The 26,423-nt window shown below is 45.0% G+C and overlaps 1 protein-coding gene across 3 annotated transcripts in view; it reads right to left on the reverse strand.

Moving 5' to 3' along the window:
* Positions 1 to 26,423, reverse strand: part of ca10a (carbonic anhydrase Xa) — a 152,206-nt gene that overhangs the window by 19,049 nt on the left and 106,734 nt on the right. For all 3 annotated transcript variants that reach the window (XM_040176987.2, XM_040176988.2, XM_040176986.2), the window contains one exon: positions 3,462 to 3,647. In XM_040176987.2, the coding sequence (XP_040032921.1) occupies positions 3,462 to 3,647 (186 nt within the window). The remainder of the gene's footprint in view (positions 1 to 3,461; positions 3,648 to 26,423) is intronic.

Genomic DNA, 26,423 nt, shown 5'->3' on the forward strand with positions numbered 1-26,423 from the left:
CATCCATCTTCAACCGACTATCCGGGGTTGGGTCGCGGGGGCAACAGCTCCAGCAGGGGACGGCAAACTTCCCTTTCCCGGGCCACATCTACCAGCTCTGACTGGGGGATCCCAAGGCATTCCCAGGCCAGTGCAGAGATATAATCTCTCCACCTAGTCCCGGGTCTTCCCCGGGGCCTCTTCCCAGCTGGCCGTGCCTGGAACACCTCCCTAGGGAGGCGCCCAGGGGGCATCCTCACCAGATGCCCAAACCACCTCAACTGGCTCCTTTCGACGCAAAGGAGCAGCGGCTCTACTCCGAGCTCCTCGCGAACGGCTGAGCTTCTCACCCTATCCCTAAGGGAGACGCCAGCCACTCTCCTGAGGAAACCCATTTCGGCCGCTTGTACCCGGGACCTAGTTCTTTCGGTCATGACCCATCCTTCATGACCATAGGTGAGGGTAGGAACGAAGATTGACCGGTAGATCGAGAGCTTTGCCTTCCGGCTCAGCTCTCTTTTCGTCACAACGGTGCGGTAAAGTGAGTGCAATACCGCCCCCGGTGCTCCGATTCTCCGGCCAAACTCACACTCTATCTTCCCCTCACTCGTGAACAAGACCCCGAGGTACTTGAACTCCTTCACTTGGGGTAAGGACACATTCCCTACCTGGAGTAGGCAATCCATGGGTTTCCTGCTGAGAACCATGGCCTCAGATTTAGAGGTGCTATCCTCATCCCGACCTTCGCAGTCGAGTGTGAAGCGGTATATATATATAAATTTATATATATATATATATATATATATATATATATATATATATATATATATATATTAGATATAGATAGGGTCAATTGATGTGAAACGTACATTGGTGATGCATTTCATTTCATGGCTTTTATTGACGTATTTTGATATTTTACTACCGTGGAAAGTTGTGTGCAATAAAATATAATTGAACACACAAAAATGAGTGTGATGACATAAAACTGTGATTTAAAAGCCAACACTTTGGAGAACTAAGTCTCACACACATGAACATCCTCCCACACGCTGCCATTTCACAAGGATGCTTTTGCTTTAAAAAAGTTGTAATATTTTCTCTTTGTTCACGTTTCAAGGACATGCACAGCCACCACTCATCGGGCAGACGGGGGCGGGAGGGAGCTATTGAAAAACAGGGAAATAGAGATATTTTTTTCCCCCTATTTCTGATTATAAAACATCTTATTGGACCTTGAGTGCGCTGCTTATGCTCCAAAAAAAAAAAAAAAGTGGCGTGTTTTCTAGTTGTTGTTCACTCAGAGTTATTATTATTTTTTTGAGTGAGGAGAACGAGGCAAAATGCTATTTGCCTCGATGGAATGTTCTTAAAAAAACAACAACAACACATCTGTTGCGGCCTTTTGCTGGTCTAGTTCTTCCCTGTGGTTTGGTAACTCTGGCATAGATACAGCTATCTGTCCATCAGAGTGGATCTACCCACAAAATGGCATCTATCACCAACTCCCCACAGTGAGTTGTTGGACCTCATGCCGTCAATCAAGTGTGTGGATTTGTTTGGATGGTTGGGAAGCAGACAGTGACAATGTGCAATAGACGTTTAAGATTTCTGTGTCACACCTGCACTGTGACCCTGACACTTTATGTACTGGATGAAGACATGAGAAGAGCTGCCGATATACCGGAGGGGGGGCTTCCAATTTGTTCCTCTTCGTCTATGTATGTCAAATAGTGTCTCTACATAGGACATCAGCTATCATCAGGAGTGTACATTGTAGAATAAAAGGTGAGGAGCTTGGTAAATGTATGAAATGACATTTCATACATCAGCTTCTCTACTTGACTCCTCCAACGCAGTGTTCATCCGCAGGCAAATCCAATACAAAGAGGAGAAGCCTCGTACATCAGGCTTGGGGTCACAGCGCTCTCCCCCCCCAAAGGACACAATAAACATTTGCTTTATTATGATTTGGATATCAGCTCCCGGACTTTGAGGGAGGACAAATGATTACCATTAATTATAATAAATTTGCCTGCCATGACTGCAATTATTTCGTTGCCACACAAATTGGCATTAATTTGATGGCGCGGGTGGAATGCAGCGGCCTGAGCTGAGCACTCAAAGCCGGGGGAAGCTAATTGTTTTACTTCTCAAAATTGTGTGTATGTGTGCGTGCGTGTGTGTGTGTGTGTGTGTAGGGCCGGAGCTTGTATGCGTGTGGGAGTTAAACACTAAACTGTCATCCCAGACAAGCTTCCACCGTCATGTGAGAAAAACAAGAAAAGAGTGGTGGACTTTGTGGCTACTTCAGGCGCAGAGACCCTTTCTTCCGTTGAATTAATTTCCGAAATACAAGGTAGAGAAGCTGAAATCAAAAACTGAAGATTCAGTTTCCATCCTTTTGGGACCGATGCTTTTGAAAAAAGAACGCAACGGTTTGATTTAAATTATTCAAGTGTAAGATATACAAAGTTAGACTGGTAGAATTGAAAAATAAAGCTACTAAAAAAACTATTATCATTTCGGCATCTCATATTTCTTTAACCAGACTTTTCAAAGGATTCTTCATCTGTATGTGGAACAATATTAGCTGATCTTGTATATTTATTTGATATTATTGAATGTAGGACATTCCGCCATGTAACATGCTACCCAGTACTTTCTCTTTTTGTCACAGCATAGCCAACACATACGCTTCAAAACTCAAAACTTCGAGACCTTTACACGACCTAAACGCCCCGCGTGCCCTTCAAGCGTCAGTTTTGGTCACGGTATTAATTCTTACTTGTTACATGCTGTTTTCTCTAAATTGGGTAAAGGTCCTGTGACTGTTACTAGTCTAACATCAACAGTTGTCTGGGTAAATAATCCATTGAGCTGTTATTGAAAGCGCCACTAAACAATACAAAAGACTGTGAGTATTAGGGAGTCTTGTGCTGACGGCTCGCCGCTAACGTTGCTAACAGCGCTAACTGTACGACGTACGGCAAACGTGTTGGCAGAGCCGGGGGTGTTTCTCACAGGACTGCCTTTTAGCATCAACCGGGGGACACTTGTGTCCCACAACCGGAACATTTTAGTGGTTTAATCAAGCTGAAAGCGAAAAAGTCAGAGAAGGCCACTGTACACCCCCCATGCGGCTACGCTACCTGAGAAGGGACCAGCAATTCAACCTCCATGGTTACGTTTCGGACCTGCAGGGAATTTAAGTAGACCATTTTGTGCTAACACATTAGCAATTTTATGAGGTGATAATTTGCTATCCTAACTTGTTCAACTGCACTGAATTGCCACTTGCTGCCACTTTATACATCTTAATGTTCATTGTTATAGTAATCTAATCAAAATGAATTGATTATCTGCAGTTCACACGGGTCACATGGTTCAAGCCCTGCAATGCTGTCTGGAACAAATAGTCATTTCATTGCATGTTTTCTTCCTTGGCTGAGTATTGTGTTGTTGACACAAAGTGCACACACCTCTCCGGAGAAGGCCTGTCCGTTCAGCAGGTGTTCGGAGCCTTGGCCGTCCTCGCTGCCAAAGTGTAGCCGGATCTCCTCCAGGCGGTGGCTGTACGTCATTGGTCCCCCGGAGATGTTCACCAGATGCTCCTTGTCCAATCGCAGGGAGACGTGGCGGCCCGTGTTGTACATGGTCCCTCCCACCTGGAGAAAGGGTAAGACAAGAAACCATGAATTCTCTGTTTGACCTGACCATGCAATGAATCGTCTAGTTGTGATAAAAAAAAACAAGCAAAAAACCTTGAAGTCGTATTAAGTTATGTGAGCTTCAGTTTGATAATAAGGAGATGCTGTTGTCTCGCAGTGTGGACAGCTCAGGGTTTCTTTCCGCTGAGGCCTGTATTATCATCAGTGCAGCTTATGCAGGATCAGTCCTGAGGGCTTTATTTAATTAGGCAGCAATCTGAGCTGGAGGGGGAGGCGATATTGTTAACCGCAACAAGGCTTCGACAAACAACGCAAACAAGAGTGGAGCCTCCGGTGAAATGAAAGCACACGTAGAACCGGGAAAAATACAACCTTGTTTTTAGGGGAAAACACAGGATCCTCGCGTAACGATTGGTATTGGTACCTCTGTTTATTAATTTATAATGGCGAGGCGTTGATATTCAAGCCATGGCTTTCTTTTCTCCCCTCTCCCTGCTTCTCTTTTACCACTCACTTTGAAAACGATCTCACCTCCCCCCCCAATTCCCAGAGAAAGAAGTCTGCCAACATATTTTAAATATTTTATAGAAGCTGTGAGGGGGAAATGAATCAATGATTTGAAAGGAGAAAGAGAGAAGAACAGAGAGCCATGCAAGGAGGAGAAAAGTATGGAGGAGCAGTCGTAGGAAAGGTAGCAAGGGGGAAGTCTTTAAGGTTTCCTGGCAAAAACGACGAGAGGGAGGTGAGACCCCTGAGAGGGCCATGAAAAAAAATCTCGTCGCCCTCAAGACCTCTGGAGCCTATTATTCATGAGCAAGAAATGATGAGAGGTCTGTGGACTCTCCAAAAATATCAAAAACGAGGGAAAGTCCAACACGGTGGTAATAAAGCACAGGGAGATAATTCAAGCTAAAATGTGAGACGATAGAAAGAGGATGACACCTCATTACCCAAAGTACGTGTTGAAGCCATTGGTAATTATCTCCTTCCATTGGCTCTACCAGTCAAAGGTGTGTTTAATTAATGAGCAAACACAAACGTCCACCTCGGTCAAAGGCTGGAAGTCAAGGAGACTCTGTTTCTGGACCAGGACAGCAAACCATGATCCTTCTTTCAACCTTCATGTAGGCAGTTCAGTCCTGACATACATGAGAATCTCAACAGAATAGCTCACTAACAATTGACCTTGGACGGACGTTGCTCCGTGTCAACACGATCCTTATTCCTCGAGGAATCCTGCAAAAACACGACCAGTTGATTGTCTGTGTCAAACCAGTTTCACATTTTGCTCCACGTTGAGTCACATGTAGTTCTGCCCAGGGCTTGAGTCACGCTACAAACATAATTATCTCGAGCCAAACCACAATGTTTTATTTGAACCTTTACCAATTATTTATGTTGGCTCGAACATACAGCAGCACTTTTTTACAAACGCAAAACCAGACGGTTGAGCCAGAGGCTTCCTTCACAAACGGGGAAATATGACCACTCTTGATGAGATAATGTTTTGCCGGTACAATTACCGCAATATATTTTGCTTCCACCCGCAAAGTTGCAATAAAAAATAAATAAAAGTATTCATCTAACCCCGGATTTGTAAGGAATTTAAGGTTACTTTGTTGTCCCTTCCACCCACCAGACCTCAAGCTGTGCTAACAACACTGCGCATGCTATCTACATCTACAAAGACCCTCAAGGACTCAATGCCAATATGAATATTGTATCACTTCTGGTCTTGTTCCACGTAGATAAGAGTCCTAAACTACGGCTACCACTGGTCTTTGATACAGGTCTTACTCTCTGCTGCCTGCACTCTTCTTATGTCTGAATCCAAATCCAATCACATATCGTCATCATCGTTGTGGAGGACTAATCTCTCTAAAGGGGCCCAGTAACTGAAAAACAGAGCAACCAACACAAGTATACTAAAGCATGTGGATGCTTGTGCCACACAGAAAGAAAATACCCTCAAACTATTGTATAATATTAGACACATTAAACAGTGTGGGGTTGTTCTAATGATTAGTGTTACAATTGTAGTCGGTGTGTTATTAGATAAGTATGTTAGATTAATAACTGCAATATTAATTAAGCACAAACTATATTTATACAAGTGATTTAATTGCGGCACACATGACATCCTGGAGGAATGTAACGTTAAAGCCTGGGGGCCTTAATCCCTCCTGGATGGATTTCCCCCAATCCATTAAGCTGAAAAGTAGCCTGCGAGCCGGAAAAGTGTGGGCACCCCTGCTTTAGGTCAGAGATGTGATCATTGAATACATTTAAATATGAAGTCAATCGGGATCGGTCAGGTCAGTTCAGATCCCCCCCCCCATGATACAAGCCTCCTGTGAACCATCACTTCTATCTATCTCACAAACTATTAAACTGTATTTCACTTTGTAATTATATTGCTTCTGTTAGTTATTAAATTCGTTATCATTTTTAAACTTGAGCCGATTGACTCTTTTTAACTTGACCAGTAACAGTTACTTGAACAGTAACAGCAGCATTCCTCGGTCTGAAGTTCAGAACCCCCCCTCGCCCCCCGAGCCAGTATCTGTTGCTCGGGTGGATTTGCCCATGAGGTGTGGCCGTGGAGCGACTGCAGCGAGAGTTTGTGTACTGTAAAGAGGTTCCTGCTCTAATTGGTGCAGCTTCCATCTCCCGGGGTCGATACAATCCGAGGCCGGCAACAACAAGGAGTGGACTTCAGAGTAGAAGCGCTGCTGCTGATAATGTTTCTACACAATAAAGATGCTGCAAGTGATGCAATCTTAGAAATGCAAATGATCGACTAAAAATGGGGATTTTAAGAGGAAAAGAAAACTCTGCCCAGAGCACAAAAAGCACTTCACAACGTTATTAAAATCATTCATATTCCATGGGAAATGGAGGCTTATCTGAGTCCGGGTTTGACAGAGTTCATGCTTGGTTACGCTCAGCCGGCTGGTGGGAGCCAGACTTGAAGAATAAATGGATGCACAGTTGAACAAAACGTGTTTACTTCATGCGTCCGGTTTCAGACGCAGGACTTAATGGGCAAAGTCAACGCAGAGTGATGCTGCAGACAAAACAAAGCCGCTATATTACAATCCCTCTTTCTCATTAGTCTCCACTCTCGTGTTTAGTGTTGAAGTAATTCTCATTGCAGGGTTCATATTTTCACTCCCAGGGCTGAATGTATTACAGAAAAAGGCTGAATTGTGCTGTATTCATGGACACGGATAAGCGCTGGACTATAATGCAATACTTGTGTATTAGGCTGTGATGAACACGACGATGAACAAAAACAGCCTCACCTCTCAGCGTCACACTATTACACTCATAATACAGTACAGGCTTTCACACTAATGGAAATGCCTCCCTGTCGACAGTGTCGCCACATACAAACTCATGACAATAATGCTTCACATGAATATTTATATGGCCTGAAATGCAAACCATTTGGGTTTTTTGAGCTTTGTAAAAGAGCTCCTTTGTTGTACAAAAACTATTAAAAAGACATAAATGAGCCTCTCTTTGTTATTTTGAGACTTGGCCACACACACACCACCCATCCAGCCTAAAACGGATTGATGCAGCTAAACAAGTACAACTTGTGAGTCTAATCGCCTTAAACCCTTGTGAATAGGGATGGTTAGAATTCAATTATACTGTCTTATGGAAACCGTTAATGGGTTCCATACTCTCATCAGTTGTTATTGATTATATTGAGAGAAAAAAAGAGCTATTTATTAAGAAAATAATTAACATTGGTTCACCAACACAAGCAGTTCCAAAGTCTTTCAAATACATTCGCAGCTAAACAATTAGTTGAGTGATTAGTTGAATATTATATTCCGTACTGTCCCATTCGAGATGCCACAATTGATTTTGCTTTAATGACAATTAACACGGCTGGAAAGTTGTCGCTCGTAGCCTCTTTTTGAGACAGTTTTTTTTGAGACAGATCGACAACTACAATGATCACGACACTTTTATCAATTTGTTAGTTTGATAACTTCAACTCAATATAGTTGTCAAAGTAGGTCCAATTCAGCTTTGATAAGCATGATACCATAATGTGACTGGGAGCCAGAACGACCAACACCAGGACCCTGGAACTCAACAACTTTTAATGCTGCTGATTGGTAAAAAAATATATAATATGTACATGAAATGTTTTATTTTTTCAAATCGACCTACTTAGAATGAGTTTTTTTCCCAGCGAGTTAATAGGATTGTCAGGTGCACTCCAGGCCGCTTCTCACACATAGAATGTGTCTCTGTTAGAGGTCCTGCTATTGTTAAAGAGGCTCTAATTAACATTCACAGCGTGTAGCAGCAAACAACTATTGGCGATACAGTGCAGCTCGGTCCCGGCCTACAGATACCAACAGCCCAGTGCTCCCCTGGGTACAAGACAGTCTCCATTTCACAACCAGAACCCAGAGTTTGGTGATCTTTTCAGCTGGTGCAGAGACAAACAAAGGCGGGGTTTTTTTCAGTTAGATTTTGAACCATTTACCACAAAAGACAGAGGCCACAGGTTAGTGGGTGTTAATGTAAAAGACCACGTGCCCGGTGTCTTGTGTCTTATGCCCCCGCTGTGTTTCCCCACAGCTCTCGTGTTGTTAAAGAAGCACAATCTTTTTCATTTCTTTCCGAGAAGCTTCCAGGAGCGATGGAGCATAAAAGGAGGAGAAAGCAAACGAGTCATAAAGGAGCTTGTTGACCGTCTGGGGCAGATTGGGCAGTTAGCAGGCAGCTACGCTATTAGAAATCACAAGGAACATCGTCATTATCTGAGAACACGGATCCGCCGAGTGAATTACCCCTTCTCACAGGAACAACTCCTCGCTGTGTACGTACCTTTTTAATATCAGGAGTAGTGTACGTGCCACCAAGCGGGGCAAAATGGTTTTGCAGTGATGAAATTCTGAAAAGACCGCAACTGTGAAGAACACAGGTACAATTCAGGTTGTACGATTTGTCTAAAAGGACTGCAAGCCTGATCCGATCAGTAGGTGTTTTAAGGTGTGCCGATATGCAACTGAAGATAACAGGGATACGGTATCCAGAGAAGAGAGGGTGGGGGGTTCTTATTCTTCAGCCTTTCAGTGAGTCTACATACTTCAACATATTTTACTGTGGGAAATCTAACATCTTATGTGTATTTTATATTCTTAAAAATAATAATGAAATAGCAATAGTAACCCTGGTTCACAGCGGAATGAGAACACTACGCCTGCAGAAGGATCAGAAATTTAGGAGTGGGAACAAAGACTTGTACACAGAGTCAAAATACAAGTTTAGCAAGGCGGTGAGAGATGCTAAACGACTGTACTCTGAGAAACTCCAACAACCGTTCTCAGCAAGTGACTCTGCTTCGGTTTGGAGAGGCCTCAAACACCTCACCAACTACAAGCCAACCCCCCACTCCATGAAGGACCTCCGCCTGGCAGACGAGCTGAATGAGTTCTACTGCAGATTCGAAAGACAATGTCCTGATCCCATCCCCCACAGCTCCACCAACCAGCTGCAGTCCTCCTCCCCTCCCTCCCCCAGCCCATCAGGTGCTCACGCCTCTTCATCTATATCACCTTCCCCTCCCCCTCCATCATCCCTGTTCCCAAGAAGCCCAGGATCACAGGACTCAATGACTACAGGCCCGTCGCCCTGACCTCTGTATTCATGAAGTCTTTTGAACGGCTAGTCCTGACCCACCTGAAGTCCCTCACCGACCCCCTCCTGGACCCCCTGCCGTTCGCCTACAGAGCCAACAGGTCTGTGGACGATGCTGTCAACATGGCCCTCCACTACATCTTCCAGCATCTGGACTCCCCAGGAACCTACGCCAGGATCCTGTTTGTGGACTTCAGCTCTGCTTTCAACACCATCATCCCGTCTCTGCTGCAGGACAAACTCTCCCAGCTGCACGTGCCCGACTCCCACCTGCAAGTGGATCACAGACTTCCTGTCTGACAGGAAGCAGCACGTGAAGCTGGGGAAACATGTCTCAGCCTCTCGGACCATCAGCACCGGTTCCCCCCGAGGCTGCGTTCTTTCCCCTCTGCTCTTCTCCCTGTACACCAACAGCTGCACCTCCAGTCACCAGTCCGTCAAGCTCCTGAAGTTTGCCGATGACACCACCCTCATTGGACTGATCTCTGGTGGGGACGAGTCCGCCTACAGGTGGAGTCTGACCATCTGGTGTCGTGGTGCAGTCAGAACAACGTGGAGCTCAACGCTCTAAAGACAGTGGAGATGGTTGTGGATTTCCGGCGGAACAGAGCCCCACCCTCCCCCATCACCCTGTGTGACTCCCCCGTCACTATTGGGGACTCCTTCCGTTTCCTGGGCTCCATCATCACCCAGGACCTCAAGTGGGAGCTGAACATCAGCTCCATCACCAAGAAGGCTCAGCAGAGGTTGCTCTTCCTGAGGCAGCTGAAGAAATTCAACCTGCCAAAGACAATGATGGTCCACTTCTAGCGGCCATCATCGAGTCCATCCTCTGCTCCTCCATCACCGTCTGGTACGCTGCAGCCACAGCCAAGGACAAGGGCAGGCTGCAGCGGTTCATCCGCTCTGCAGAGAGGGTGATTGGCTGCAATTTGCCGTCCCTGCAGGACTTGTTCGCTTCCAGGTCTCTGAAGCAGCTAAAAAGATGGTGGCCGACCCCTCTGACCCCGGACAAAAACTGTTTGTGCCCCTTCCATCTGGCAGGAGGCTGAGGTCCATCAGGACTAAGACCTCCCGCCACACCAACAGTTTCTTCCCGTCGGCAGTTGGGCTCATCAACAGAGCCGGTCCCCCACTGACTATAACATTCCACCGGTCACTCTGCTTCATACTGCACATGTCACTTTAACTGTTATTTTCCACTCGTCACTTTGTCACTTGTTCGATAGGGTTATTTTTTTATAACTTGTAACTTTATTTTTTTATAACTTGTAACTTTTTAAATATATTTAATTTTAAATATAAAATATGTTTGACATATTTTGGCATTAAATGTTTCCTGATTCCTGATTCCTGGTAATTGCAAAGTCTGTGACTTTGCACACGTGTGCCTCTTCATGCTAGAATACAATGTACTATTTTAAAGAGAAGTTCTGCTGTCTGTATACTTCATTTCAGTTCATATAGATTCGACAGCGGGAAGAATCCTTTTTTTTCCTCCACGAGCTGTGAAGAATGGGACTGCACCTCTGTGAAGTTCTGACACGTTGCAGTAACACCACATGATGACGGAGATTCAACAGACCAGAGGCAATCTGCTCCGTGTTTGAACAGATTGTTCTGTCCTGATCGAGAACATCGACCCAGTAACGCTGATACAGCTGAAACTGTAGATGCAGAGAGGGGGGGTGGGGTGGCGTTCCCATGACGATGGAGCATAACATCCTCTTTTGACGATCAACGAATGAGGACTGACAGGTGGTCTCAACAATGTACCTGCCTGAGGGGCTGACCGGGCGCTCGGGACCCCCGGTTTTACACTTAGCTGCTGAAGGCCCGTCTCCTTGAGGTAGACCAGCTACCTTCAGAGTGGATCCACAAGCCTTTTGTGCAGCTGGTGAAGAAAAGGGAATCTTCTAGCATTCCTGATACGTTTAATCTGCCTTTCTTTTCAGTCACCAGATGTGTTGCGCGATAGCGAGGAAAGGTTGACGGGAAGGAAAAAGGAAATGCGGTTAAGGATGTGCTGTGCGGGGGTGTGGAGATCACGGCTGCGGTCTCCGCCAATCCCTGAGCTGAACGTCTTTGGTGACGTATGGACAATTATTCTGAAACATAAACAGCCGACTTGGGGAGTCTTATCTTATTACAGCCGCATGGAGGCTGTATTCAATTCACTATTTTAGGTATTTTTATAGAATGATCGGCCACATTTTGCTTTACAATGCAAACCGGACACGGATTCCTTACAAGCTCTCCGTCCCGGTCCTCTTATGTAGGACATTTCCAGACTGGACCCTACACAGACTCACGAGGCCAGCATGCTCATTTTAGTACAACGCCACACAAAGAGGCCTTGGGCTTCATGTTGAACACTAGGACCTCATCACATTGTGTTGTTGATGTTAGTTCATGGTGGTGATTTTGTGTTTAGAGCTTAGGCGCTTCACATTTAACAGCTTGTATGCATATACGCGGCCTCCCGCTCATCGGAGAGTCTCTGAGGTTTAAACGGTCAAAATAGGCCGCATAGAGTGCGATGCAATTAATTAGACCCTGTAAAACATTATGAATCCAATCAGGCTTCATTACTCCAGAGATCTCATTTAGAAAAATGTACTTGCTTCCATATTTTAACTTGAAGAAAGACCAAACGCAGAGCGATGCAAGTCATGGACGAAAACAACAGAAGCAAATCGCTCCAGCTGCATGAGTCCATTGCAGGGATAACTTCTAGTGAAACGCATCAAAGTGCGTGTGTACTGAACAGCGACGGCTGCACATTTACATTGTCACCACTTATGTCGTGTTTCGGCTCTAAAAGAACATATTTATAGATCACAGCTCCCTGAGGACAGAAATTCCTCAGTAACACATGAAAAAGAAATGTCCGCACATCAACAGCAGCTGGCGTGGAAGACCTGACAGACTGTGTTCTGCTCGTCATAATCACATCGGATGGTAGGGAAGAGTAGAACGGCTCAAATCAATGCATGTACAAAATTCAGAAAATGCATTTCTGCTCGCAGTAATTCTCTAAATTGTTGTCTGTTGGGAAAAGAGGGCTGCAAATCTTTTTATTGTGAAAGCCAAACAGCTTCCTTGAAGACTGTAATTCCTCCCCTTTAATCACATTAGAAGAAAAGCGGTCAGGGGAAAATGTGCGCTTTTACCAAGTGATTATGTTACATTTTTAATTCTGAGTACCTCTCTGAGCCCTTAAATCTTCGTAAACAAAGCGTATGTTTGTCTTTTCTGTCCATTATCTCCACACGTCTGATGTCCCGGAATTTTCTAAAAGAGCCGTTCGAGCATCTTCACCCGGCAATCAAGATGATTCCGTTTTAAGGTAACTTGTCATGCCACCAGAAACAAGCACAATGAAAAATCACTGGTACCGGAGCGAGAGGACGTCTAGGTACAAGTACCAGAATGAAATACTATGATCCTCATTGTCCTCATGGGATCATCAGTCCATTCTGCATTAAGAAGATGTGGGCGCAGTGTCTGCTTTTCTTCAGCTTTTCTTTCTCTCTCTTTTCTTTGTCAGAGCTTCTTTCAACTCTTCAATTCAATCAGAACCAATTATTTTCGGGCTCTGTACTTTGAACCCTGGAGTAGTTCCTCCCCTTGTCGCTTTTGTTTGGACTGAGAACAAAGTAATCACAGCCGTTCAAAATCAATTGATGACAAGGAGAAAATTGGAAATAGAGCCAATTCTCTATTTCAAAGAGGTGAATAAACTATGTACACGCTTTTAAAGCTTTTAAAGCCAAAATATTCACATGCAATAATACATTTTTATTGTCATTATTATTCTTTCTTTTTAAATGATGATAAAAATAATCATTCAATATTTGGTGGCCGTGGCAATCTTGTTTGCTTCCGTATCAGAATGCTGTTGACAGCGTGTCCTGTGGATTATCCGCAGCAGGGGGAAAAGCAAATGCTGCGGTTGAAGTGTGGATTCGCAGTAACACGCTAACACGCTATGCATTAGAATATCAAGCCGCGCGCACGTCTCCTCGCTGCCCCCTGCTGGGCCCTTCGGTCCTCACCAGCTTTCCCGTTGGTCGTTCCACGTAGCACGTCACCAGCTTTGAGATTAGCTGCCCGCGACTGCTGCTGGAAGTCCAATGACGGCTGATAGAAGGAGAAAAGGTGGGTATGATGTCACAGCTCTTCTATCTGCCCAACAGCTGCACCTCCACTCACCAGTCCATCAAGCTCATGAAGTTTGCGGATGACACCACCCTCATTGGACTGATCTCTGGTGGGGACGAGTCCGCCTACAGGTGGGAGTCTGACCATCTGGTGTCGTGGTGCAGCCAGAACAACCTGGAGCTCAACGCTCTGAAGACAGTGGAGATGGTTGTGGATTTCCGGAGGAACAGAGCCCCACCCTCCCCCATCACCCTGTGTGACTCCCCCGTCACTATTGGGGACTCCTTCCGTTTCCTGGGCTCCATCATCAGCCAGGACCTTCAGTATGTATGTGTCTATTTTGGAATAAAGAAAAAGTCAAAAAGAGTTGAACTTGTTCATGACTTTAAAAATGATCTTGGCTCCGGCAAGGTCATAAGAACGTATAGTGCACAAGTATCAAGAAGGCGAACAAAAAGAATAGACTTTTTCTTCAGCTCAGGGCAAAGACAGGAAGAGGCAGCCAACAGCTTTGATGGAAGACAGGTACGATGATACATGTGTGATGCCATTGACAGCGTGTTGTGCTCAGAGGGAGATTTGGTGGAACTAGTACACCCTGACATAATAAAGTCTTTTGCCGGCGTACTGACTTTGCAACGGTGTGAACAGCTGGAAGGGTTTATGCCAGGCTAAGAGCTGATATTGATCAATACTTCGATCCCGGAATACTTCAGAAACCTGCAGAGTCGGCTGATAATAAGACACTTTAAAATGCAGTTTGCTCCACACGTCAGCGCAGAGCACCAGGGAATAAAAAGACATTGTAATTTGCTTCCTTGTAGTGATGCAAATGGTCACCGTAGATTCCGTACCTGCTTTGGTAAAAAGCAATCAGCTTGAGGCTGATTGCTGCAAAACATATATGGGACTAGTAGACCCCAAAGAGCATCTAGAACAATGGTCAGCCATTTAAGCAAAACAATCTTCTTGACAATTTCTGCTTGTCTTTCCTAATTAAAATTCCTCACACCTCCTTATTCGCAATTACACGGATGACATGGGAATCGATTTTGCGTGATATCTACAAAGACGTGACCTTTCCGAAGGGTTAGCCATGAACGCTGTGAGAACTGGAAGCTTCTCTCACTTATGGCTTCAGAAGAAGAGGAGTTCGTCGCCTCCACCTTCTCAGCATCAGGGCTTTCTGGCCCGGTGACAGTTGCCAGGTGTACAGGGGCAACGGTCGGGCCCCTGATTAAGAAGGAGGCCGTGCCAGCGATGCGTGACGGGCCCCCGGCAGGACGTGGCCCTCTGGAACCGGTCCCACCCGGCCATCTGCTGTGTGCTTTCATAGACAAACTGACGCACGTGATGGAAGCACGGAACACACGGCCAAGTTCTCATATATGATATGATATGGATATTTACGTATGTACAGTATGTAGACATACAAAACCATATTGAGGTGCGTGTTAAGTCATTTGTACATGTGTTCTTTCTAATGATATTACTCCTTTATCACAGAAAATACATTGAATGCAGGAGTGTTCATAATACAGTACTTTTCACACTTTAAGGACCTTTCATTGCGTGTCCCCCACTGGTCCAAAGCTCCAGTGTTTCTTTTAGAAAAGCTCTCATTTAAAAACAAAAGTAACTACTATTTTACTTTAGTGGAGTTTCATGACGATTGCGCCGAAGGAACTTCGTCGCGTTGCTCCACTTTCACGTTCCTCCAAATGGAAAACTGATACATTGATTCCCTTGAGATGTGGTGGATCCCACAGATCCCGAGGCACAGAGAATGAGAAACGTCTTGGCTGCGTGCGGCGTTCACACCGGGGTCCTAAATCCTCGCTGGCTGGAGGGGGACACGAGGTCAGGGTTAAATGAAATTAGTGTCAGAACACCGGTGGCCTGTGGAAGCTCCTCCCTGACCGCTGGCGTCCTCGTTAGCATTCAGGCCGAGTGCCGGCCGGCGGCCTACTTATTATTGTGGCCTGGTGTGAAGAGCGGAACCCCGCGTGAACTGATGCTTTTTTTTTTTTAATCTCCTTCTGTGAAGATCTGCACCCATAATCTCATCTGCGGCTGCTCCAACAGACTGCAGAATGAACACAAAGGCCGTTTTTCAAGTGGAAGGCACCGTGTTTGTGTTCCGCTCAGCCGCTCCGAGCGGTTTGGAAAGCGCTCTCGCCGAAACCAGTAACTATCGCCGTGATTGAGGCTCCAATTTAAAAATCACTTCGGCGGCTTAACAAACGCATTTGCAGATGAGGGGCCTTAAAGAGAGTACGGCTGTGACGCGCCACGCGTCATGCTGTGTGGGATTTAACCAGGGACGCGGTGTAACCCGGCGCTGGCGTCACAAAATGACCTACAATGAAGAAATATCATCAGCATCTTTGCTGCGCCACCATTTGGCGAGAAGATAGAGGGATGAGTTGGGAGGGAGAATAGGGAGCGCAGCGATTGAAAGGAAACGGGAGAGACGGAAGGAAAATGAACTTTTCCTCATAATGTGTCTTAAAATAGGGTCGGTCGCCCACACAGGCTCTTTGCTCCTGGGTACCTGGCTCTGATTTATTCATTTAGTTTGTGTTGAGCAGCGATCCACCGGGCATCGGATGAGGGGAAAGCCCTGTTCCCGAGCCGCAGCCTCTCTTTATGGGGCTATGGCAGCCGGAGCTCTGGATTTAAACCCCAGATCTTTCCCATCATTATCGCTCCGCAGTGGAAACTGAGAGCGGCTGCAGGGACGCTCGTCCCCGGGTTGCTGGACTGTGATTCAAAAGGTGCAGAATCTGAGAGAAACCCTGTGATCTGAATGATGTGAAGCCCCCGGACAGCGGAGGCCCGTGGGACAATCGGCACGGCGGACAAATAAAATCCAGCGTGATTTGTAGTAGATTCACGGCACAGTGTTCCTCGTCTTGGGGCTGCAACAGAAAAAGAGTAGAGACGGCTGGAGAGACGCGAGAGAAAAAGCAGCCCATGGAGTGTGTGTGTGCTAAGTAGATGAAAGATGCTCCTTGGGCTCGCTGGATGCACAGCTCAAAGCGCTGCCGAATCAAAGACGCAGGACTGAACCAGTGGGAAACAAAGGACGGGGGACAGCGAGGAAGGCGGGAAAGCAGAGGCCTCCTCCGGTTTGAACGCTTTTTCACTTCATCCTTCGCCAATTGAAGTGACAGAGTCCTCATTAACACTAGAAACAAGGAACCGGCAGAGGGCTGGGTGTCTTTTAAATACAGATATACTTGTAAATACATGAAACATATTTCCCTTTTCTCCGGATCAGACAACGACTCGTTTGGTAAATGGTTGCTGCGTCTCGTGTGGTGATGACACCGCTTTAGATTTCTTCTCTGGCTTTCATCAGACGGCACGTTGAACCCGCCCCAATCAAAGCCTTTTCATCTCGCTGAAGCCTCAAGAAGACTCAAGGACATGTGAGATGGACAATACCATAATTTTAAGTCCAAAAGTTAAATTAGTTTATTTTAGATAAAAAAGAAGACTGCATTTCTATGAACCACCCACACACACATTTGATGTTTTACACCTTTTCACCACTTTCCATTATGTCTTTATATGAAATGTATACATGCAATTTGTATGTTCCGCCGCCCACACATGCAGTAGATAAATACAGTATATAATCATACACAGAATAGTGGGAGAGTTCTGCAGAAGATCACCAGAACACATGAAGTGGACCTCCTCTGCCTCGGTCTCCCTCCTCAGCGGTTCCCATCACTGATTCTTCTTCAACACGTTGTCTTGTTGACTGGTCTCCCAGCAACACGAGCCAAGAACAATGTGAGTCAAATAGCGCCAGATTGAGGCTGCATAAAACAACAGAACAAAAAATGTTGTAAACAGGAAGTATCGCTCACATGAATGCTTTGATTTCCACACAGACAGAAGGCTCGCATTTCTACTTATTACGTAACAACCGGGATATAACAACAACCTGGTTCTAAAAAAGTGGCGCAGCGCTATTTAAAATAGGTCAGAGGCTGATGATCACAGCATTAATAAAATGCAAATAAACCCCTGAACGCTGCAGTAACACATGTGGAAGAAATCTGTGAAGGAAAAGCATCACATTGGTGAAAGGGACGGATACAGCTCACACATCGCTGTGTGAAGATCAGAGACACGGTGCTGTCAGCAGCCACGTCGGATGTTCCTACAGCTCAAATTGAAGCTGTGCTTTGCTATTCCTCTCAGGGAAATGAGGTGCCTCTTAAACCCACCTGCACACCACTGGGTTACACTCTGGGGTCAGGGGTCAGGCTCGGGCAACCCTAAACCAATACTTCGCCAGCCAGGAGGCTTGCAGGAGGTCGAGAGTATATGATACGCCGTAGAAGAATTCCCAGTGAGTGTTCTTCAGCCAGCCACATTGTACATTTTGTACCAGCGTCGAGACACTTAGAGGTGTATGTAGAAAAGCAAAACACATACCTGACCAAAATCATTTAGAAACCTTGATTTTATTGCAATGTTAAGAGCCCAAAAACGTTTATATATTTTATTTTTTTAAGTTGGTGCCCAGAAAGTGAAGGTAGTGGAGCGTAGCGGATCTACAAGCACCACCACGCTGCCGCGGCCCAGTGGAGGGAAGGGGAAGGAAGAAGCAGAACCGGGGCTGAGTGGGGCCGACTGTCGGACCCTGCCACAGTAAAAGGAGAACGGGAACATTACACCAAACAGGTACCGCCTAAGTCTACAGAAAACGAGAAAAGGTTCCTTATGGGGGCATGAAATGACCCAAAAACACAACTGAAATGTATGTTTGTGTCATAGGCCCTACTTTTCTTAAATCTTTGCCAAGGCCCCTCGTTAAAGCCGCAATAATCACTAGTTTTTAAATAAATGATGGTTACATTGAAAATGGCAATCTGAAGGAGGCTGTTTTAGTGTCAAACTCACAGATTATCACAAGACTCGCAGTTTATTCTGATATGCGAGTTGGTTTAGAGCCTTGCAGCTCGTCGTCTCGGTTCTAAAGCCTTCCGCTCCCCCTCACTTCTCTCACTTCTCTCATTAACCTCATTTACAGCTGCAGCAGGCATCTGTTTTTCAGCAAAAAAGCTCAAAGGAATCCACTGCACATCAGCAGACGGATAATATTTGAGTAGCTGGTAAACATTTACACATATAGCAGCTAAAGACGGACGCTTGTTGCAGCGTTAATGCAGCTGTTGGCAAATGGGTTCCATGTGTTTACCGCTCACGTCAATCATAATTCCAATGTAATTATCAGCAAGGCTTCAACGGTTTCTGCGCGTAGTTTAAAAACCGCCGCTTGCCGTTACCTGAGAGGCGGAGCCAAATGGACCACTCACCTCGGCCAAAGGGGGGCAGCCGAGCAGCAGCATGCGTCATCATCCCCCCCCCCGAGTATTTGTAGGAAGGCACCGATGGCCCGAACCTCGGCGCGTCCGCCGAGCGGCCTGATGGATGTTCCCGGTATCCACCGCCATTGACCCGAGTCAACAGAACTGGGTTTTCCGAACCGATAAGAGAACTTGGGGGGGGGCATCTGACAGCACATTCCTTATCCCGCTGCCGTCCACACGAAACATATTTAAACGGCGGCGACACCATAACGCCAGATGCCACTGGCAGCTCGAAGACGGCGAAGAATTGATTTGCTTTCGAGACTCATACTCCGATATTCATTCAAAGCGTAAAAGAAGTGCGCTTTGGAGACTATCGAGCAGCGTCTCCGTCTATCCTCAGAAATCCATGAAGGTAAAACTCCCCCCACTCGGCACTCCCCCCTCCACCCACCCGATATATTGGCTTTCTTTTTAGCACTGTTCTGCCTCTTTTCTTTTCTCGCCTTTTACTCCTAAACAACTCATTGGGAAGTAAAACATCAATATGTAGTCTTCAGGGAGCACGCTTTGAAAACTACAAAACCTTCCGGTGAATAACAAGGTGCCGGGTTGTTTTGATCGTGGCTTTCTGAGAGAGTTTCTCTGCTGTGAGGGAAGGCGGCGGCTTCAGCGTCTTTTCAAAAGAAACGTACAACGTCACCGTGCGTTTGGGTCAAAGCAACAGAATGAATTAGGCAGAGAGCCCTAATGACTAGTGGCGCAATGGATCACAAACGTCACGGTTTGGTAACCCTAACCCTAACCCTAATGACTAGTGGGGCAATGGATCACAAACGTCACGGTTTGGTAACCCTAACCCTAATGACTAGTGGGGCAATGGATCACAAACGTCACGGTTTGGTAACCCTAACCCTAACCCTAATGACTAGAGGGGCAATGGATCACAAACGTCACGGTTTGGTAACCCTAACCCTGACCCTAATGACTAGTGGGGCAATGGATCACAAACGTCACGGTTTGGTAACCCTAACCCTGACCCTAATGACTAGTGGGGCAATGGATCACAAACGTCACGGTTTGGTTCGATCCCGGATCAGCAAACGAAAGGGGAGGAGTCAAATGTAACTTTGCTTTCCAGTTATTAAGTATTAAGATGTTCAAAACACTGAAAGAAAAAAAATGTTGGGGACGGTCGGCCATGTCTCCCCTGCAATCCCTCGCTGTGAGCGCGCTGGGAAGCCCCGCCTCCTCGCAGTCAATGGGTGGCGACAGTGAGTGCGCTCTGATCGCGCGCTACTAGAATTGGTCCTAAAAATATGCAAAACCGTACCGTTTTTAGTATACATATAGCATATATAGCAATGAAACCATGATGATTACACAATAAAAACTTTTTTTTAACTCGTTGTTCAGAAGTGAACCGAACCTTGAGGGAGGGGATGGACCCTCACGTGACTCACAAGGCCTGAGAACACAGTAACAGCCCGTATGACTCCTGTGAGCAGCGACTCAAGGAACTAGCAAAATTAATGACTTTATTATAAACATTCAGGTCGACTCACACGGCGAACAATGAAGGACTCAAGTGACAAACGACTCATGTGACTAATGATTCTGATGACTCACGTGCACAAAGATTCCAAGAACCGACTTAAACTGTGACCTTAAACTTAGGGCTTAGACTCACGTGACTGCTAATATCAGTGACACATGAATTCACGTGACTAGCAACTCGTGTGACCAAATGTCCCCGTTGACTAAGTATCGCGCTGGACAAAACCAGCGATTACCGTGTTGAAAGGCGTATGAATTCCTGACCCTCCACACTACGTCATTTGCTGCTGGGGTCTGATAATGACTGACAGTTTACATCAGACCGGTGACCGATATTTCATAACTATGATCGCTGGCTTTCAGAGATGGAGACTACGATCTGCTTGGCTTTTTTCCTCTGGTTCCTGTGTGTGTTTTTGCCCGTTGGCCTTTTGCCTTTTTGACTATTAAAGTCTCTTTTGTTTTAGGAACTCTGCATTTGACGCATCCCTGACACTAGTCTTTTTACTCTCCTCCCTGTGAGTGCACGTCACAGATGCGTAAAGCCTCAGTATATGTACATCATATTTTTTTATTTCAACTCAGATGTTGCCTTTGAAGTAAGCTGCAATCATGCCACGCCTAAATGTTACATTATGTTCGATCTATTTTCACTTTCACTTTCTCTCTGTGAAATGAGTCTGTGGCAAAGCTCCTTAATGAAAAATAAAAGAATCGTTGCAGACTATTTAACGCTTGCTTGGAGATTTTTTTTATTTAACATAAAGTGCCAGTGACTTGTCAATGATTTTCAAATTATATGGAAATGAACAATTCAAACCGCCAAGTTGGGGGATAATTTCCCCCTCTAACTCATACACATTTTAGAAAGCTTAAGAAACTTTTGAAATAAAACGCATCCAACAACTAAAAGCCACACACATAAAAAAAATTAGGTCGGGAAAGACAGAGAGACAGAAAGAAGAGAGAGTGTTGAAAGCAAGTCACACACACACACACACACACACACACACACTGAAGCCTGAGGGAAATGCAGTTCTGCTCCTGCAGATTTTGATCATTACCTTCTTTCTTTTTCCCTTTCTTCTCACACACACACAACCACACAAATGCTCACTCAATGACTCATGGACATGGGTGCATGCATATGCTCACACACACACACACAACACTCCCACTGTTATGTACAATCAGCTGCGGGGGTTTCATACTACCTATCCACGAGTGCTATAAAATCCTAAAATATCTACACGCCTGCCCTGAGAGGAACCGAGCGCCGCTCCCTTCGTAGCGGGATTGCCTTGATGCACATCCGTGTGCAGGGTAAAACGTGTGTGTTTTTCATATGTGTGCTCAGCCTGTGTACAGACACATGTTTTCACACGGCTCGCTCCACCTCATTCTGGCCTCGGCCGGCTGGAAGGTAGTGGGACAGAACTACCGAGGCACTTATCCCTGCACCAGTTGTCCTCCACGCCAACCATCAGCCAGATGTCACCGTTAACTCTTCACGCAGACATAGAATCATACCAGATGTGGTCTTACTATTTACGTACTTTATAGACATTAGGCCCTCACACACGGAGAGACTTATAAAGAGAGTTCCTCTCAGTACAGAGCGGTTTTTGAAACTTCACGGGGAAAAGAAACTGGTGATGCTGCTTTGTCTTAAGTTGTAACCCAAAAAAAAAAGAAAAGCCAGATCGGAGTCCGTTTGTGATTGACTGGTCGGAGTCTCTGTTGGAGTCCGACCTAAATTAAGAATATTAAGAATAACATACAGATATTGCAAAGCTTCTCTTCTCTACTTATTGTAGGTAACAACCAGCATCAGTATCACTGTTTGGTAAAAAAAAAGTGAGTTACCCTGTCAAAGCATCACGACAGTGGTTGAAGTCAAAATATTTGGACCATTAAACACCGTATTTGCTGCTGTCCAGAATCCTGTAAATCTGTGGTATAAATGCCATGCTTCCTCCGTGGAGGAGCTCCATCTGTCAGGAGAAGTCCAAATCATCCCAGTTATCACCAAGGATAGATCTGTTTTTACAGCCTTTCATCTTGTTTTGCTTCTCCTTCCCCTTGACTTGGTGCGGTTGGTCTCCACTGTGTCGGATCATGGATTAGTGTCTTAGCAGGGATTATAGAGTGGGCAGTAAAGATGATTAAAGACTCCGCCAATATTCTGCCTTTGTGGGACAAACTGTGAGAAAGGGAGAGCGAGCCGGAGAGAATGTGAGATAGAAAGCACACGGAGACATGGGAAGTATTTCAATGACACCTCCTGCTCGTTTGTATTGTTGACTGCCATTGGCTCGGAGAGTAAATCAGGCAAAAAGACCAGACCAGATCGTCGTGACAGGGTTTATTCTTCTTTTGCACCGCTGAAAAATATGAATCGTATTAACAGGCCTGCTCTCTTTCTTGTTCTTTGTTCCTTGAATTATTAGTTATAGAAATAATCCACTCATTAAATGATAATTCTATGATCTACCTGGCTAACCTTGGAAACAGTTGTTTAACAGAGACATGTTTTTTAATTAGGCCTTTTATTCCTAAACAGTGTCTGAGATGCAGAGACACTGAGACAAGCAAATTCCATTTTCTGATGAGATGTGGTAGAAAGGTGGCACAACGTATCCTCACACAACCGTTCGTCTAATGCAATTAATGAGTCTAGTGCTGGAAGCTACTGAGGTGTCTTTCCCTCAGGAGCGACCAGGGTGACGCGCTGCTTGTAAGCATAAGTTACCTTAAGTTACCGCCGATTAAGTACATTATCACGTTTGTAGAATGAGAGTCCGTTAATCTGCTTCAGCCAGGAACAAAGGAACCAAAGTATCCAGTTGTTTCCACCGACAATCTGTTTTGCAACCATTTGCACAACTATGCAATAGCAATCGAACCCGTAGGTCAAACACACGACAACGTCCAGGACCTATATACATTTAGACTTTAGGAAACAGTCTGCCCTTCCCTTGAATATGGCCTGGACCCCCCCGGGCAGTGTGGTGTCTCTGGGGACCTTGTCTCCTGGCCGAAGGAGGGAAGAGACACGGCTGCCCCGGGAGTCACGGGATGCAAACGCGTGCGAAATAAATCGTTGACTTTGTTTGACAAGGGGCATGAACATCGCTCCCGAGACCATGTGGCCCGTCCACGGATACCTGGGTTTTACACGCATTGATTGACAAAATCTAAAATCCCATCAATCCCATAAAAGAGATTGAGATGTAGTCAAAAACCTTGAGTTAAGTTTGATCATTTAGAAACAGTTGTGTAAGACTCTAATTATAATTTGATGTGCATCTAAATCTGCACATTGTAAAACAACCCATCAAGGTGAAAGCAAAAAGGTTGATGAGCACCTCAGCTAACGAGCCATGAGATTTGCTCTTTGTGAAGATGCCAGGACAGAAAAAATAATCTGCTGACAATACGGAGGCCGATTTGCCTCAACAATCTATGCCTCACTGCATTCTTTTGATCTTTTTTGTCTTCCTCTCTGTCTACCAAAGCACTCGCCCCTTCGTTCCCCCAACATGTTCCTATACTGCTTATGCCAGCAGCTGGCTCTGATGCTCGTGTTTGTTTGTGTGTCTCGAGTTGGACGGGGGCTTATTTAGAAATCTTGAACCCGAGCCCATCGATGCTCGCAGCCACCGGTGAAACCCTTTGAAGACGACGCCAGGTATCCAGGAATTACAAGTTGACTCGTATTGGGTCACGGCGCAGCACCAGAAGCACCGGCTTCCGTCAATTATTAAAACAAGGGTTTAAGTTCTTGATTAAATAAGTTTTCTCTTCTGGAATTTTTGTTTGCTTATAATGTGGTCGTATCAGCATGTACAGTAACTAGCAATGTATGGACAGTATGCCAATAGTTACTGCTTTAAAACGCATACTAAATTGAATAAAGGGGATTATGACACATATTATCACACGATGTCCAGCCTATTGAATTTCTACAGTACGTCTTTAACAAAGTATGGTGTACTACAAATACCATTGGTATTGAGTGGGGCCAGATCTTTTACTAAACAATGAAAAACAATGGAGTCAAAATACAGAAAAGTTGTTTTAACACCAAAAGTGAAAAAAAGTCAATTTGTTCCTCAGAGAACCAGAAACGTTTTTGATGCGTCATCAGAGGGAGCCTTCTCCAAGGGTTCAATGGTACCCACCTGCAGACTAATCTCAACGCCCCAAACTTCATACATCCACACAAACATAGTGGTTTTGAATTGGATTTGACTGAATCTCTTGCTAATTTGTGAAGTGATGTAGGCTACATTTAGTTGGAAACCTGGAAATAGATTAAAACATGACAAGGCACCCTGAATAACCACTCATTTGTAAAGTTAGAATGTGTATCAATGCATTTTCAGACCCCATCACATTTTGTTTGTCTTATAAAACATAGTCAATCTGCACCAAAACTTGTAACTAAAGCTTTCAGAGGGTTCTCTGAGTACAAAGTACTGCGAAGTACCTCTAAATTATGCTGTAGGCCTGATTTACATGCATAACAAGATTTCAAGGGTTTTTCCATTTTTTTGTTACAACAAGGCCAAGAGGACAACAATGAGTAGATGCGTGAGAATGACGGCTCATCAGTATTCTGGGCTCACAATCTTCCAGAATAGAGATTTTAGTGGTGGGGGCGATAATTGGAATCACAGTGATGTTTCCTACCACACGTCAAGCTTTGTAGCTCTCTGCATGTCAGATGTCTCACAGCATAATGTGTAACAGCTACGTTGTGGAACGTGGTATTCTCACGCTTTTGGGGAGAAAGCGTGAGAATACAACGTTTCGTTTTGCAACTAGGCCACGTGACTATCGACTTCCCCTCAGCTAAAAAAAGAAACTGTCGGTCTATTATCTGAAAAACACAATATTTTAAGAAAGCATCAGCATTTGTATGCATTTCGATGGCATTTCTAGCGAGAGGTATGCGTTATATTTTCATAATCTTCTATCAGAGAATGTAAAAGACCTTCTGTTTATTAGTTACTAGTGACGTAGTTTCAACGTAATATTGTCACGATTTTGGGGAGAAAGCGTGAGAATACCACGTTCCACAACGTAGCTATTACACGTTTTGCTGTGAGACTGGGTTGCAGATGTCAGATTTACCTGATTCTGATCACATCCAGTTGATTTAAAAAATAAAATAGGAAGGATTGTCGATAAACAAGATGATCCACAAAAAACGACATGATCTGAATGACTGAATTAGGCATTTCTGTGCTGCATCACATCCCCAGATGGGTTGTTTCACGTCCTCTTGACCGTTCCATTCCGCTTTGTTCCATGAAAAAAAATGCCTGCTTAGATCAACAACCACGATGGAGTCAACGGGCTTGTTGACAATGCTCTCAATTTGAATGGGCAATTACAGCACAAAGTGGCAGCTGAGTCGCCTCAGTCTCTCTGACTGATGGGAGGCTGCCGGTTACACTGATGCGAACACCGTTCCAGGCTGCGCCCATAAGTTTTCCTTACTAATGCTTAACTGGAGGCCACACTAAAGTGAGAACAAGGCAGAAAACAAACAAATATAAAAGCAACTTGATTATAAAGCCTTTTAAGCGGTAAACACACAACTTGTAACACTACGGTTTGCTATCGGACTTGGATTCCCAGGCCACCCGGTGACCGGGTCCCTGAGACGTTTTTTATCTCTCACAGAATCACAGAAGCCGATCGAAGAGAAGGCAAAGGTAGAAATTTAATGAATTTAGAGAACATTAATTTCGTTCAGGCCTAGTAAAGTATTTCTGCAGACGGTGCTTACGTTTGTTTGTCTGCCTGAACTAAACAATCGAGACAGCGATATAAAATATTTGACCTTTCAATTTGTTTAGTGGCCTTACAGGGAGCAATGGAGCAGCAAACATGTCAGAAACCGCTGTTTGATGACACGGTAAAGTGGGCAAAAAAAATCTAAATAGAGCGTACATTTAAACTGATAGTGAGTTTTTAAGTGGCTGAATTCTGCAACCCCCTTTAAAAGCCTTTTTCAATGAGGAACTGAAGGATTATA

The sequence above is a fragment of the Gasterosteus aculeatus genome, chromosome 5 (assembly GCF_964276395.1).
Source record: "Gasterosteus aculeatus chromosome 5, fGasAcu3.hap1.1, whole genome shotgun sequence".
NCBI classification, from domain to species: domain Eukaryota; kingdom Metazoa; phylum Chordata; class Actinopteri; order Perciformes; family Gasterosteidae; genus Gasterosteus; species Gasterosteus aculeatus.